At 39.7% G+C, this 16,116-nt stretch overlaps 1 protein-coding gene across 1 annotated transcript in view; it reads right to left on the bottom strand.

Annotated features, from left to right (window-relative positions):
• Positions 1–2,670: 2,670 nt before the first annotated feature.
• LACTB2 (lactamase beta 2) overlaps positions 2,671–16,116 on the bottom strand; it is a 36,939-nt gene continuing 23,493 nt past the window's right edge. Inside the window, exons 4-7 of the mRNA XM_047783773.1 lie at positions 9,842–10,020; positions 6,257–6,405; positions 3,394–3,475; positions 2,671–2,751 (exon numbers count right to left, since the gene is read on the bottom strand). Coding sequence (XP_047639729.1) covers positions 2,708–2,751; positions 3,394–3,475; positions 6,257–6,405; positions 9,842–10,020 — 454 coding nt within the window. The 3' untranslated portion in view covers positions 2,671–2,707. The remainder of the gene's footprint in view (positions 2,752–3,393; positions 3,476–6,256; positions 6,406–9,841; positions 10,021–16,116) is intronic.

Raw genomic sequence — 16,116 nt, 5'->3', positions numbered from 1 at the left:
CACCAGGGCATGTACAATCCTGACTACCACTCATCTCCAGAATTTTATCTTCCTAAACTAAAATTCCTCACCCACCAAACAGTAACTCCCCATTTCTCCCTCCTCCTAGTCCCTGGCATCTACCATTCTACTGTCTTTACACATTTGCCTACTCTAGTTATCTCATGTAAGTGGAATCAATGTAGTATTTGTCCTTTAGCGATGGCTTCGATCACTTGGCATAATGTCTTCAGGTTTCACCCCAATTGCAGCATGTGCCAGAATTCCCCACCTTTGAAAGGCTAAATAATACTCCATTGTATGCATGTACAACATTTTATTTCTCTCTTCATCCTTCAGTGGACTCCTGGGTTGCTTCCACCTTTTGGCAACTGTGAATAATGGTGCCATGACCTGGTGTAGATAATCTGTTCAAGTCCCTGCTTTCAGTTCTTTGGGGGACCCACCCAGAAGTGGAACTATGGAGTTCCTGTCGTGGCTCAGTGGTTAACGAATCTGACTAGGTTGTGGGTTCGATCCCTGGCCTTGCTCAGTGGGTTAAGGATCTGTGGTTGCCGTGAGCTGTGGTGTAGTTTTCAGACATAGCTCGGATCCCGTGTTGCTGTGGCTCTGGCGTAGGCCAGCGGCTACAGCTCCAATTAGACCCCTAGCCTGGAAACCCCCATATGTCGCAGGAACGGCCCAAGAAATGGCAAAAAGACAAAAAAAAAAAAAAAAGTGGGACTATTGGATTGTATGGTAATTCTGTTTTTGAGAAACCATTATACCGATTGTCATAGAGGCTGCGCCATTTTACATTCTCATTGGCAATGCACAGGGTTCTAATTTCTCCGTATCTTTCTCAACACTTATGATTTTTTTTTAGTAATTAACCATCCTAATGGGCATGAGGTGCTAGCTCATTGTGGCTTTAATTTGCATTTCCCTCATGATTAGTGATGTTGAACATTTTTTCATGTGCTTACTGCCCTTTGTATATCTTCTTGGGACAAATGTCTATCAAGCCCTTTGCCCATTTTTGAATTGGGTTGTTTTCTGTTGTTCACAGTTACTTTGAATGTGGAATGGTTTCAAGAAAACAACAGGTCTCCAGTGTTTAGAATGGTTTAAAAATGCTAGGGGCCTTGGGAAAACGGGCAGGAAGAAGTGAGGATGGAAATGTTTTAAAGAATTTTTAAAAAAAGCCTTTAGGGAAGAGTAGAGAAAGCAAACCCTCAGGATTCTGAACTCACGTTTGTATTGCCATTCGGTAACCTGATGGGTTAAATAAACATTGGTTGGCTACCTTAGACCCTATAACTCTATTTATAAAAACATTACTTATGGAATCCCCACTGTGGCGCAATGGGATCAGTGGCGGCATCTATGCAGTGCCAAGATGCAGGTTTGTTCCCCAGCCTGACACAGTGGATTAAGGATCCCGTGTTACTTCAGCTGTGGCAATTGTGGCTTGGATCTGATCCCTGGCCCAGGAACTCCATAAACTGCCAGGTGGCCAAAACAAACAAAAAGACACCAAAAAAAAAAAGTTACTTATATAAAGAAATACCCTGTCTTACAATCTAATTTTAAAAAAACTTTTGGGAGTTCCTGTCGTGGATCAGCGGAAATCAATCCAACTAGGAATCATGAGGATGCAGGTTCGATCCCTGGCCTTGCTCAGTGGGTTAAGGATCTGGTGTAGCCATGAGCTGTGGTGTAGGTCACAGACACGGATGGGTCTGGCATTGCTGTGGCTGTGGCAGCTATAGCTCCCATTCAACCCCTAGCCTGGGAACCTCCGTATGCCCTGGGTGTGGCCCTAAAAAGATAAAAAAACTCACAACCTTTTTTTTTTTGATTGATTGATTTTTATTTTTTCTGCTGTACAGCATGGGGACCAAGTTACACATACATGTATACATACTTTTTCCTCCCATTGCTGTGTTGCGATGTAAGTATTTAGACATAGTTCTCAATGCTACACAGTAGGATCTCACTGTAAATCCATTCCAAGAGAAATAGTCACTGCCTTTTGATATATGATTCATATGTATGTTAATGACTATATTCTAAAACCTAAATTTGGAAAGTAAGTTAGTTATATTAATAGATGACAGAAAGAATTATTTATATGCAATGACTTTAACTGGGAATTTAATATTTTTCTAACACCAAACGTTGATTTACATGAATCACTTGTGGGATGCCATTATAAGAAGAATATACATGACACAGGGCTATAGAACTGATACATTATCATGATATAATTGAGAGAAACATGAAAACAAACCTGTAATCTACAGATATAGACAAAAGTTGTGGAAAAGAAAAGATTACATTGAAATCTGTGTTGTCAAGTGAAGCAGCTAGAAAAAACAGTATTACTGACTGCTGGTAATACATAAACAATCCTCCAAAATAATATCCAGTTTGAATTACATACATTTTATTATTTTAAAAGAAACTATTTCTTTTACCTATTGAAAATGGATAAATGACTGGATTTTGAATTTTTGGTAAAATATTATAAGACCTAGGTTAGATAGCCAATATTACAGGTGTAAAATATAATTTACATATTTTAGAATAAATACAATGTTATTTTAAAGTATATCTAGGGTTATTTTTAATATTGTGTAAGCTATATTCTCTGTGAATAATTCATAGTTAACAAAACACACCATTGTCTAAAAACAGCACAAGAAAAGCTTTTATTAATCGGAAACTAAAGATGAGCTCTCCACTTCTGGTCAGGATCCATGTTGCTAACTGTGTAAAGAAAATGAAAGAATACAAATTTAACAACAGCTAAGCAAACCACTGGATTTTAAGTTATCTTGTAGCTAGAAAAAGCGTGGATTCCTAAAAGAATTCTGTTGGTCGACACAAAGTTGTTTTTTTTTTCTTTTGGTACATATAAAAACGTTGCTGAAGCTTCTCCCCAAAAGCCAATTATGAACCGCTTGGTTTCAGAGGAGCAAACTTCTAAGACTGTTAATTTGATGAATCAGTTTAATACCAGTGAACAATCAGAGAGTCACTGCTTTCATATTTCTGCGTTTATTACCTTTACTATCATTAAAACCTTTGGCTGTTTCTAAACCTTGCACCTGCAAAATCTGTGTGGTCTGCAAGAGGGGAAGCCATTTTCCTGCCACACCTGTGACTGTCGCTTTGTGGGGGGAGGGCTGGAGCCCCACGCGGGATTCTAATTCCTGTGAGAGCTGCTGTTCCCATTTGTGGTCCAGTGGCCTTTCGCTACTGACCCTCCTTCGTGCCCATCTCTCTAACTTAAAGTGCCATTCAAGGGAGAACTCTCATGGGTGGTGGTTTTCCCTCAAAGGAAACTGGTTGGTTTGTTAAAAACCATTTTAAATGCTGGTGATAAAAGAACTAAAAGAGAATACTTACATATTTTCCCATCTTTTTCTAATTTTTTCAAATGAAGCAAGACATTGTTTTTGGCCATTTTATGTAAATGCTCAGGAATATTCTAAAAGGAAAATGGGGTGAAAGGAATGCAAAGGAAAAAAATTTTAACTCGAGCACATTTTTATGTAGTAATAATCAAAACAATTTCATCTTGTAGCTGTCTTACTCGTTTTTAAAATTCTAAATAGTTTTGATGATGCTATAGAGAGTTGGTCCTATGGTTTATTTACTGGGTGACATGATAATATCTTTGAAGATTTTTATACAAGTATGTATATTTCTTTTTTTTTTAAGATTTTAATTTTTTCCATGAGAGCTGATTTTCAATGTTCTGTCAATTTCTGCTGTACAACAGAGTGACCCATCCTCCAGCATGTTCCATCACAAGTGACTAGATATAGTTCCCTGTGCTATACAGCAGGATCTCAAGTATGTATGTTTCAACCTTAAAGCTTTTTCCTTAACTTTTGCTATGCTAGTAATGTCGTGTTGACAAGTGCTGTCTGAATGGTAAAATATTTATTCTCTATATATTGTATTTTATTAGTATAGCTGATTATAATATTATATAAACGCCAACATAGTGATTCACAATTCTTAAAGGTTATACTCCATTTGATACTTAATATAAAATATTGGCTTCATTCCTGGTGTTGTACAATACGTGCTTGAAGCTTATTTTATACATAACTGTTTATACCTCTTAATCCCCTACCCTTTTTGCCCTCTCCTCACCAATAACCACAAGTTTGGAGTTGTCTTGTGGCACAGTGAGTTAGGGATCCGGCTTCGTCACTGCAGTGGCTTGAATTGCTGCCGTAGCTGGGGTTTGATCCCTGGGCCAAGAACTTCCACATGCTGCAGGCTCGGCAAAAGCAAAAACAAACAAAAGCAACTCACTAGTCTGTTCTTTACAGCTATGACTCTGTTTCTTTTTCGTTATATTCACTAGTTTGTTGTATTTTTTAGATTCTGCATCATCAGTGGTAACATATAATAATATAATATTTCTCTTTTATTCCTTTTTTTTTTGCTTTTTTTAGGGCTGCACTTTTGGTGTATGGAAATTACCAGGCTAGGGATCAAATCAGGGCTGCAGCTATCCGCCTGCGCCACAGGGCACAGCAAAGCGGGATCTGAGCCGCATCTGTGGCCTACACCATAGCTCCAGTAATGCTGGATCCTTAACTGAGTGAGGCCAGGGATCGAACCTGCATCCTCATGGATGCTAGCTGGGCCCAATTTATCACTGTATAGTCTAGAGTGGCTAAACTCTCGAATAAGGAAGAGATAAACTTGCAGAATTTAAATATTTTATTTATTTATTTATTTGGCCACACCCACAGCATAAGGAGGTTCTGGGGCCAGGGATCAAATCCAAGCTGTAGTGATGACCTATGCCATAGCTGTGGCAATGCCGGATCCTTAATCCACTGTGCCACAGTGGGAATGCCTACGTATTTACATTACCCTTTTGCTCCTGGCACTTTTAATCTTCAGCCCTTTTAATCATTCATCTCTCCCTTTTAGAGCAAAGCACACCAAATATGATTTAATTGGTTTTTGATAATGTAGGCCTATGGGACCTTAAGGCCCTTTACTAACTGAAAGTGGCCCAGGTTCCTTTTCAAGCTCATCTTTAGTTATACTCTCATGTAGTTGTGGGAGTTGTAAAACCCAGGTTATCTTATTCCATTCCTAATCCCTAAGCTATAACTGCCTACATAGCAGGTGTGTAAGAAACATTTGCTCAAAAACTAAATTAGGAGTTCCCGTCGTGGCGCAGTGGTTAACGAATCCGACTAGGAACCATGAGGTTGCGGGTTCGATCCCTACCCTTGCTCAGTGGGTTGACGATCCGGCATTGCCGTGAGCTGTGGTGTAGGTTGCAGACGCGGCTCGGATCCCACGTTGCTGTGGCTCTGGTGTAGGCCAGCAGCTGTAGCTCCGATTCGACCCCTAGCCTGGGAACCTCCATATGCCGCAGGAGCGGCCCAAGAAATAGCAAGAAGACCAAAAAAAAAAAACCAAAAAAAAACAACTAAATTATACTGATCAGCTGCCACATGGTGTTGATATGTAGGGATGTGCTCGGATGCCACTGAGTGAGGGGCTCCTTCTCGCTACATGAGATGACCCTACTCATGTTCTTCTTCGTGGTCTTTTTCCTTTTTATCTGCTCTTAGGTATGGCTACTACTTCTCACTATCATCCCAGTACCTGTCTCTGGCAGATCATTCCTTCTCATGTGCTGCCATTACCTTACGACACCAGACAATCACAAAGACGAGAACTGGTGTTCCCGCTCTGGCGCAATGGGATTGGTGGTGTCTCTGCAGTGCCTGGCACAGTGGGTTGGGAGACCAAGGCTGTCCCTGCCCGGCACAGTGGGTTGGGAGATCCAGTGTTGCTGCATCTGTAGTAGTGTTGGCTGCAGCTGCAGCTCGGATCTGATCCCTGACCCGGAACTCCATGTGCCTCAGGGTAGCCATAAAATTAGCAAAACAAAACAAAACAAAAAACAAGACCAGAATTAGACATAAATCATAATAAAGCTAAACCATCAGGCTATTGCCAATGGTCTTTCCTGTGAGTCATAAGATGCTTCGTACTAGCTCAGAATGGTTATTTTTGTTCTGTGGGCCAGTGTTTGTTTGCCTCACTTCTGTGTTCTTCTTGGAAGCTGAGATTGCTGGTCTCAAATCTCTGCAAGTGACATTACTTAGAAAATTAACAGACACGTTGTACTCTGGGATGTGAGGAGTTGACACATCTGTAATCTATTGGATAGATAATTCTATTAAAATGGTGGCTGTGTACAAACAAGAGAAATGAAAATTACCTTGTAAATCATTTTTACAAGCTCCATTGCTGTGAATGACTTTCCAAAGTTCTCGTCAAATACCGTAAGAATTTGCTGTTCTCGGATATTTCTATGAGAAATGTATTCTAGAATTTTAGCTTCAGCATTGTGGATTACTGGGCCATGTCCTAAATCAGAATGATTATAAAAGTTATTTCGACCACATAAAAAATTTTAAGTACAACCGAAGTTAATTCACTCTATTTAAAAATAATTCACATGGGGAGTTCCCGTAGTGGCTCAGTGGTTAATGAATCCGACTAGGAACCATGAGGTTGTGGGTTCGATCCCTGGCCTTGCTCAGTGGGTTAACGATCCGGCGTTGCCATGAGCTGTGCTGTAGGTCACAGACGCAGCTCAGATCCTGCATTGCTGTGGCTGTGGTGTAGGCCGGCGGCTATAGCTCTGATTAGACCCCTAGCCTGGGAACTTCCATATGTCGAAGATGCTGCCCTAAAAAGACAAAAATAAAAATAAAAATAAATAAATAAATAAATAAATAAAACTAATTCATATGGTGAACTGAAAAGTCATACTAGATACAAAACAAGTAAGAATTATCTGGAAAACTACACAGGTAACAAAAGATTAAAAAAAATCACATGCGATGCCAAAAACCATTAGAGATTTATATCAAAAGCCATTATTAAAATGTTACGATGTCCATAAAGAACAGAACATAAAATGTGACAATAAAAATATAGCAGTAAAAACAGTAACCACAATAGTAACAATAGGGAATATTCATAAAGTTTTCAGTATTTGCCAGACACAGCTCTAAATGCTTAACATAGATTATTCTTACAAGAATCTCATGAAGTAGGTACTTTTACTATCCCCCTTTACAGCAGAAGCTGAGGCACAGGGAGGGTAAATGACTTGCCCACATAGTTACACAGCTAACAAGGGGTGGAGCTGGGGTTCGAACTCAGGAGTTTTCACTACACTGTGCTCTTACCCACCATGCTGCACTTACTTATAAATAATTGAAAACGGGAACGTAAAAAGTAGCTTCGTGTAAGTGACCAAGCACTATTAAAATTTGTGGAGTTCTCTCATGGCTCAGTGGGTTAAGGATCTAGTGTTTGTCACTGCTGTGGGCAATGGTTACAGCTGTGGAGTGGATTCAATCCCTGGCTGGGAACGTAGGCCAAAAAAAAAAAAAAAAAAATCACAAGAACTGCAGCATCTTAAGAATCTTCCGTATTGGCTAGAAATTCAGAAATGTTGATAACTTGGATAAAACCATACTGAAATTTACTTGCTCTTCAAGACAGTGAAAATGAATGCATTACAAACGTCTGCAAGTGTTTAAAGTAATTGAGAACAAAACATCTAGAAATGGACTAACCTGTTAAGTAAAGGGCTTGGGCTTTCGGATACTGACTATCATTTACTAGCTGTGTGGCCGTGAACATCTATGAATCTCTGAGCTTATTTCTTCAGCTACCTGCTTCACTGGGTTTTTGTGAGGACAGCTCTGTGATGGTCCCTGCAGCGTGCCTGGTACAGGCTTTGGTATTTGGTAGCTATGGCTGCATAGGAGCTCCTGCTGGGCTAATAAGCCAGTTCACTGGATTCACTGAAGCAAATACACCCAGAACCCGGATGAGGCAGCCTCTCATTAGGTTTGCTCCAGTGTAGGTGCATCAAAGGTCAATTCTTGGAGTTCCCGTTGTGGCTCAGTGGAAACGAACCTGACTAGCATCCATGAGGATGTGGGTTTGATCCCTGGCCTTGCTCAGTGGGTTAAGGATCTGGTGTTGCAGTGAGCTGTGGTGTAGATTGTAGATGTGGCTCAGATCCCGTGTTGCTGTGGATGTGATCAGCAGCTGTGTTCTGATTCGACCCCTAGCCTGGGAACATCCATATGCCATAGGTGCGGCCCTGGGGAAAAAAAAGTCTATTCTCTTCTCTTTCAAATCAGCTGTCAGCATCCACTCCTTTTAGGTCATGTTGTTAATCCAAATGCCAAGCTCTACTATGTGTTTCCTATTCCCTCAGCAGTAGGACTCAAGAGAGAATATAAAGGTATTAAAGCTACCGTACTTATAGATGTTCCCCAGGCTCTTTGGAAACAAGTTAGAAGGACTTAAAAACAGGAAGTAATTGGAGTTCCCGTCGTGGCACAGTGGTTAACAAATCCGACTAGGAACCATGAGGTTGCGGGTTCAATCCCTGCCCTTGCTCAGCATGTTAACGATCCGGTGTTGCCATGAGCTATGGTGTAGGCCACAGATGTGGCTCGGATCCCGAGTTGCTGTGGCTCTGGCGTAGGCTGGCAGCTACAGCTCCGATTGGACCCCTAGCCTAGGAACCTCCATATGCCGCGGGAGGGGCCCTAGAAATGGCAAAAAGACAAAAAAAAAAAAGGAAGTAATCAAGTGTCTTCTTCCCTCTGAGGGCCTCTTGCTGGGTCCTGTATCTTTCTTAGCTTTTAGGAGGGAAGGGATATCCCTACTATTGAGGAGGGCAGTGACAGCTGAGAAACTAACAGCAGGCTTCTTTTTCTGGAGAATTGAAAGAAAGATACAATTTTACAGTTTAAATGGAAGCTACTGATATTTCTGTAGTGTGAATTAAAAAATTAGGCTCAGAGGAATTTCCATCATGGTTTACTGGTAATGAATCCGACTAGTATCAGTGAGGACATGGGTTTGATCTCTGTTAAGGATCCGGTGTTGCCGTGAGCCATGGTGTAGGTTGCAGACGTGGCTTGGATGTGGGCGTTGCTGTGGCTGTGGTGTAGGCTGGCAACTGCAGCTCCAATTCAACTCCTAGCCTGGGAACTTCCATATGCTGCAGGTGTGGCCCTAGAAAGACCAAAAAAAGAAACCAAAAAACAAACAAACAAAAAAAAATAAATTATGCTCAGAGGTCAAATGTAAGTTACCCAAGGTTGTTTTACAAGCTAAAATGTAGTCCACAACAGAATCAAGTTAATAAAACTGAAGATATCTTTTAGAATGAAAAAAATTTTCTGGTTCCAATAAGTTTATGTCCTTTGTTGAATCATGCTACTGGTAGGTGTATATTAAAAAACAACCCTCAGACCTTTATAAAAGGTTATTAATATAACTCTCGGCCTTCTTTTTTTTTTTTTTTGGTCTTTCTTTTTTTTTTGTTGTTGTTGTTATTGTTGTTGTTGCTATTTCTTGGGCCGCTCCCGCGGCATATGGAGGTTCCCAGGCTAGGGGTTGAATCGGAGCTGTAGCCACTGGCCTACGCCAGAGCCACAGCAACGCGGGATCCGAGCCGCGTCTGCAACCTACACCCACAGCTCACGGCAACGCCGGATCGTTAACCCACTGAGCAAGGGCAGGGACCGAACCCGCAACCTCATGGTTCCTAGTTGGATTCGTTAACCACTGCGCCACGACGGGAACTCCTCGGCCTTCTTTTTAATTGCACTGCTAGATAAGGCTTAGGGGTGTAACTTAGAAGGAAGAAATTTATATGTGTCTCCCCAAGGCCTCAAACACAAAGAACACACAGAGCCAAATCAAAATGAATCCTCCTCATCATGTGACACAAATGGTTTGCCAGATTAAAGAAATCACCCACCTGGATATATAACATTAGCTTTGACTTTTAATAAGTTTTTCAGGGAATTCATATAATCATAGAGGTCTTCAAATATAGTTGTTCCTTCCCCCAGGATGCAATCTCCAGAAAAGACGGCATTTTCTTCTTCCAAAAGCAGGGCCATATGATCATCAGTGTGGCCAGGTGTGTATATAACTCTGGTTGAAAGAAGAAAAGAGTAACAATTATGAACCCTTAGGCTTAAAAGAAACTCTTAGAAGGAAATTATTCTCTCTCCTTACTTCTGGACAAGACAGAAGTAAGTGAGGTCAAGTTTTTTAAAAAACTCTTTTTTCTCTTGTGGCCCACTGAAAATTATCATTAGAAAACTCTTAGGTAGCAAAATCAAATTTCTCACTCTGAACTGTGGATTTAATACTTCTGCCACCTCTTCGGTCTTATTTTGTAAGTCATAAGTACTGATCACAAATTGGAAACCAGAAAGGAAAGTACTTGAAGGAGATAAAAATCACAATCACTCTCCTACTCAGTGCTTTATTATTTAGGAACATTTTTTTTCAAATATGTATGTATGTATATATACATATGTACACACAAACACACTATGGTAGGACTGAGAAAAAAATTGCTTTCATATGTTATAGTGGGAGTACAAAATGGTACAGCTCATATGGAGAATTTGGCATTTTTCTAGCAAAATCGCATACATATTAATCATTTGATCTCTCATCCCACTGCTAGAATTTACCCTGCAAAATACACCTCTATGAGTATATGTAAATTATTAATTATATGTAATAACAAACTATTAGGAACATCCAGATGTCCATCCATAGGGCACTATGGATACTAAAGTATGGTATATCCACACAATGCAATACTATGCAGCCATGAAAACGAATGAGGACAATCTCTATGAGTTGAAGTAATTTGCAGGACATACTGTCAAACGATAAAAAGAAAAGTTCAGAGGGTATTCCCCAGTATGCTCTTTTGTCTAAGAAAGATGGGGAAATAAAAAATATATGTATATATGTCCTTATTTTTGCAAAAAGCAAGTCAGGGAGAATAAATAAAAAGTAATGAATACAGTTGCCTATGGGGGGTAGGCAGGTAGGGCAGAGGGAACAGAGATGGGAGACTTCTTTGATTAGAACTTTGAAAAAAGTTTTTTAACCTTCTAGCTATGTACATTTTAATATACTCTAAACATAAAATTAAAGAGATAAAAGAAAACCTTAACATTGAATACAGAAAGAAGTGAGGAGTTCTTGTTGTGGCTCAGTGGTTAACGGACCTGACTAGTATCCATGAGGATGCGGGTTTCATCCCTGGCCTGCTCAGTGGGTTAAAGATCCGGTGTTGCTCTGAGCTGTGGTATAGGTTGCAAATGGGGCTCAGATCTGGCATTGCTGTGGCTGTGGCGTAGGCTGGAGGCTACACCTCTGATTCGACCCCTAACCTGGGAACCTCCATATGTCATGGGTGTGGCCCTAAAAAAAAAAAAAAAGTGAATCTTACCATGTACTAGGTAGATGACATAGCCATAGGCTTATTGTTGGCAGTGTTATTGATTACTGTGTTTCTGAAATGAATGTGTTTATTGTATGATAGTATAAACAAATAATTAAACTGATGTGGAGAAGCAAGGTAATGGAAAAATATATTTGAAATGAGGGAATTAAGGTTTTGGGGTTTTTTTTTAGGTTAGAAGTGGTCTTTACTGTTATATATAAACTATATCATTACTGTTTTATATGTTACATATAATTTACATACATAAAGGTAAGGTATACCCATAATTATACACATATATACATACAACACATATATACATGAAACTGTCAACACTTATGACTTGAACACATTGGGACTTGAACCCACACTTTTTAAATTAGAATCACTCATCTGGTATCTTGACTTACTGAGGTTCAGCTTCTTTGTGCCTCAGCACAGAAGGAATTCAGTGAGAGACAATGTGATAGGCAAGGAATAGGTTTATAAGATAAGACGATTGTGAGAGATGCAGGCAGGCAGGCAAGGAGGCTCTGCCCTGAGGATTAGGTGGGCTACATTTTTTTTTTGTGGGGGTTCTTGTGTTGTTTATTTTATTTTGGGGGGGGTTATTAATTGAACTGACGAATCATGAATTCATCATTTCATTCTCTTTTTTAGCTTTGTCTTTAAAGTAAAATGTGTTATGGAGGCATTCTGTGTTAGATAGCAAGGAGAATCCTTCTTTAAGAATGCCAGCAAATAGAAAAAGACAGTGGAAGAAATAATAGAATAAGAAAAGTCACAATTTTTCTACTTCCAATGTATTAATTGATTAAGGCAAATATCATCAATAGGTGCTAAAACCACTGGATGAAAGACAGTTGGGAAGCAGGAGAGTCCCCAAATCTCAATCACAGACTACTAACAACACAGGGAAAATAACCTTGACAATGAAGTGGCCTGGGGTCATCATGTTAACCAAGAGATTGAATTCATACCATCAGTAGTAGTGTGACAACCTGACTTTATGTGTATCCCTGATGTGAGGTCATAAAATGCCACCTACAGTACATTCCAGCCAAAAAGGTTGAGGTGGAGTCTAATCATGAAGAAACAACAAGGCAAATCCAAAATGTGGGATACTCTACTGATAACTGACGCAAACTGTCAAGGTCATGGTGGGGTGGGGGTGGCGAAAAGCAGAGGTTCTGTTCTGATTTAAACAGGCTAAAGAGACAGAATAAGGAAATGCAAAGCATAAAGCTTGACTGGATCCTGGATCAAAAAAAGAAATGGAAACAGGAGTAAAAGATATTTTTAGGAAAAACTGGGGAAATATCTAGGAGTGAGATGTCATAAAGTGTGCATTTTTTTTTCTTTTTGGTTGTTGTTGTTGTTGGCTTTTTAGGGCTCTACAAGCAGCATATGGAAGTTCCCAGGCTAGGGGTCAAATTGGAGCTGCAGCTGCCGGCCTACACCACAGCCACATAGAATCTGAGCTGCATCTATGACCTACACCACAGCTCACAGCAATGCCGGATCCTTAACCCACTGAGTGAGGCCAGGGATCAAACCTGCGTCCTCATGGATACTAGTTGGGTTTGTTACCAGACAGTGGGAACTCTCTCAGAACTTATTTATAACTGGAAGTCTGTACCTTTTGACCACCTTCATCCATTTTCTCCACCCTTTACCTCCTGCTTCTTACAAATACCAATCTGTTCTCTGATTCTATGAATTTGGTTTTTATAGATTCTCCATGTAAGTGAGCTCAGACAGTATTTGTCTTTTTCTGACTGATTTCACTTAGCACAAGGCCCTCAAGATCACCCATGTTGTTGCAAATGGCAGGATTTCTACATTTGTTATGGCTGAATAATATCCCATTGATACATACCACAGCTTCTTTGTCTCATCTACTGATAGACACTTTGGTTGGTTGTGTGTTTTGGCTATTATAAATAGTGCTGCATGGGGGTGCAAATATCCCTCAAGGTAGTGATTGCATTTTCTTTGGCTATGTACCCAGAAGTGAAATTGCTGGATTATATGTGTTTACTATTTTTTTGGCTTTTTTTTTTTTTCATTTTTAAAAGTTTTGTTCACTTGCTTGTGGAATCTAAAGTATGGCTCAGATGAACCTATCTATAGAACAGAAACTGACCCAAGGACATGGGCAGTAGACTTGTGGTTTCCAAGGGGGAATGGGTGGGGGAGGGAGTGGGAAGGACTGGGCATTTGGGGTTAATAGTAGATACAAATTGTTACATTTAGAATGGATTGACAATGAGGTCCTGTTGTAGAGCGCAGGGAATTATGTCCAATCACTTGTGATGTAACATGATGAAAGATAATATGAGAAAGAAAGTGTGTATTAGATGTATGACTGGGTCATTTTGCTATATAGCAGAAATTGACAGAACAATGTAAATCAACTATATTAAAATTTTTAAAAAGTTTTATTGAAGTATAGTTGATTTACAATATTGTGATAATTTCTGCTGTAGAACAAAGTAATTCAGCCATACATGTACACACATCCATCCTCTTTCAAATTCTTTTCCCGCATAGATTATCACAGGATACTGGGTAGAGTTCTCTGTGCTATATGGCAGGTCCCCATTGGCCAGTCTTTCCATATACCACAGAATAAATGCTTTTACTACTACTAACAGACATTTTTAAAGGTTTTTGGCATATTTATGTCTTAACAATATATTTTAATATCTGATTAAAATTTTTCACTTAATATATTGTGTTTTCCTACATCATTAAATATTTTTTCTACAACAGGATTCTTTTTTTTTTTTTTTTGTCTTTTGTCTTTTTAGGGCCATACCCACAGCATATGGAGGTTCCCAGGCTAGGGGTCTGATTGGAGCTGTAGCTGCTGGTCTACACCACAGCCACAGCAAGGCCAGATCGGAGCCACATCTGTGACCCACACCACAGCTCATGGCAACACGGGATCCTTAACCCACTGAGCGAGGCCAGGGATCAAACCTGCAACCTCATGGTTCCTAGTCGGATTTGTTTCCACTGTGCCATGACGGGAACTCCTAGAACATGAGTCTTAATCTTTGCATAGCATTCCACTATTTGAGTGAATCACAATTCATTTAATTTCTTATTGCTGGGCAGTTTTCCTCCATCAACAACACTGAGATGAGCATCCTTAAAAATGGTGTTTTTCGGTTGTTTCCTGATTTGGTATCAGAGGTTTTTTTTTTTTTTTTTTTTAAACAGAGCAGTTATTCTATTTACATATTCCTCCTATTCCTCCATAATGAATATGTCTGCCTCACTTTAGTCATTAAAGTTTAAGCTTTCTGGTTTTTAGATTTCCTTGCTGTCACCTTTGGGTATAGGAACTGCATTTTCTTTCCTCTTGTCTTTTTCTAGTGATTTGTAAGCGACACACACCAGTAGATGTAAGGAACTGAGCAAACGACCTTCTCTTAATGGCAGGTTTTCACTGAAATGTGAATAATATGTGTCTCAAAGGATTGCTGGGAGATTTAAAGACATGCATTTAAGCGCTCAGCATAGTATTTTGCACAAAGTTGCATGCTTAATAAATGGTATATATTTTATTTTAGTAGTGGTTTTCTGAAAATTTAAAAGAAACATGCTTTATTTTTTCTTTCTTATTAAAAATTTTAAGGCTAAAGCAGTTTTTGTCGATTTCACCCCAAGATAATAAAAATTTGGTATAACTTCATTTCCTTTGTCCTCTCCTCCAAATTTCAGTTCTTGTTGATAAACAAAACTATAATAATATTTTAAAAGTGGGAGTTCCCGTCGTGACGCAGTGGTTAACGAATCCGACTAGGAACCATGAGGTTGCGGGTTCCGTCCCTGCGCTTGCTCAGTGGGTTAACGATCCGGTGTTGCCGTGAGCTGTGGTGTAGGTTGCAGACGCGGCTCGGATCCCGCGTTGCTGTGGCTCTGGCATAGGCCAGTGGCTACAGCTCCGATTCGACTCCTAGCCTGGGAACCTCCATATGCCGCAGGAGCGGCCCAAGAAATAGCAAAAAGACAAAAAAAAAAAAAATTTTAAAAGTGTAACAAATATTTTATCTCAATAATTCCTATTCACCTTTACATGAAGGTTTATATCTCTCCTGACAATAAGCCAGTTCTAGAGCTAAGTCTAAATAATTTGTTCTGTGAAGTAGCCCTTGGTTTCTCAGCCACAATCTTCTGTACTGATTTTTTTTCCTCTTATGAGTCCTATACTTTGAGGTATACTTCTATTATTGCGGGTTTCACGTTGTTTTCCTGTTTATTTACTATTCTACCTCACAAGGCTAAGAATCCCTGAAAGGTAGGAATCTTGTTTTATTCTCATCTTTATATCCCCAGTGCTACACTCAGTAGTAGCTAATATATATACATTGGGCCACACCCACAGCATGTAGAAATTCCCAGGCCAAGGATCGAACCCATGACACAGCAGCAACTCAAGCCGCTGCAGTGACAGCACTGGATCCTTAACCTGCTGAGCCACAAGAGAACTCCAGTAATAGCTAATATCACTATATTACTTTCCATGTGGCAGGCACTCAGGGATTCACAGGCATTATACGTTTAATCCTTCTACTATTACGGGGTGGGTACTATTAATAATCTCTATTTTACAGTTTAGATAACTGAATCACAGGAGACAGCAATCAATGTCTGATGAAGTCAGGCTTACATTATATTTTATTTGGCTTAAGAGGGTAATTATCCTTCTCTCTGCCTATTCTAAGTAGTACTGCATCTTTATGTGCTTGGACTACTTTAAATACATC

Source organism: Phacochoerus africanus, chromosome 6, assembly GCF_016906955.1.
Source record: "Phacochoerus africanus isolate WHEZ1 chromosome 6, ROS_Pafr_v1, whole genome shotgun sequence".
NCBI lineage: Eukaryota > Metazoa > Chordata > Mammalia > Artiodactyla > Suidae > Phacochoerus > Phacochoerus africanus.
The sequence above is the reverse complement of the archived record's forward strand: the minus strand, read 5'-3'. Positions and strand labels throughout refer to the sequence as shown.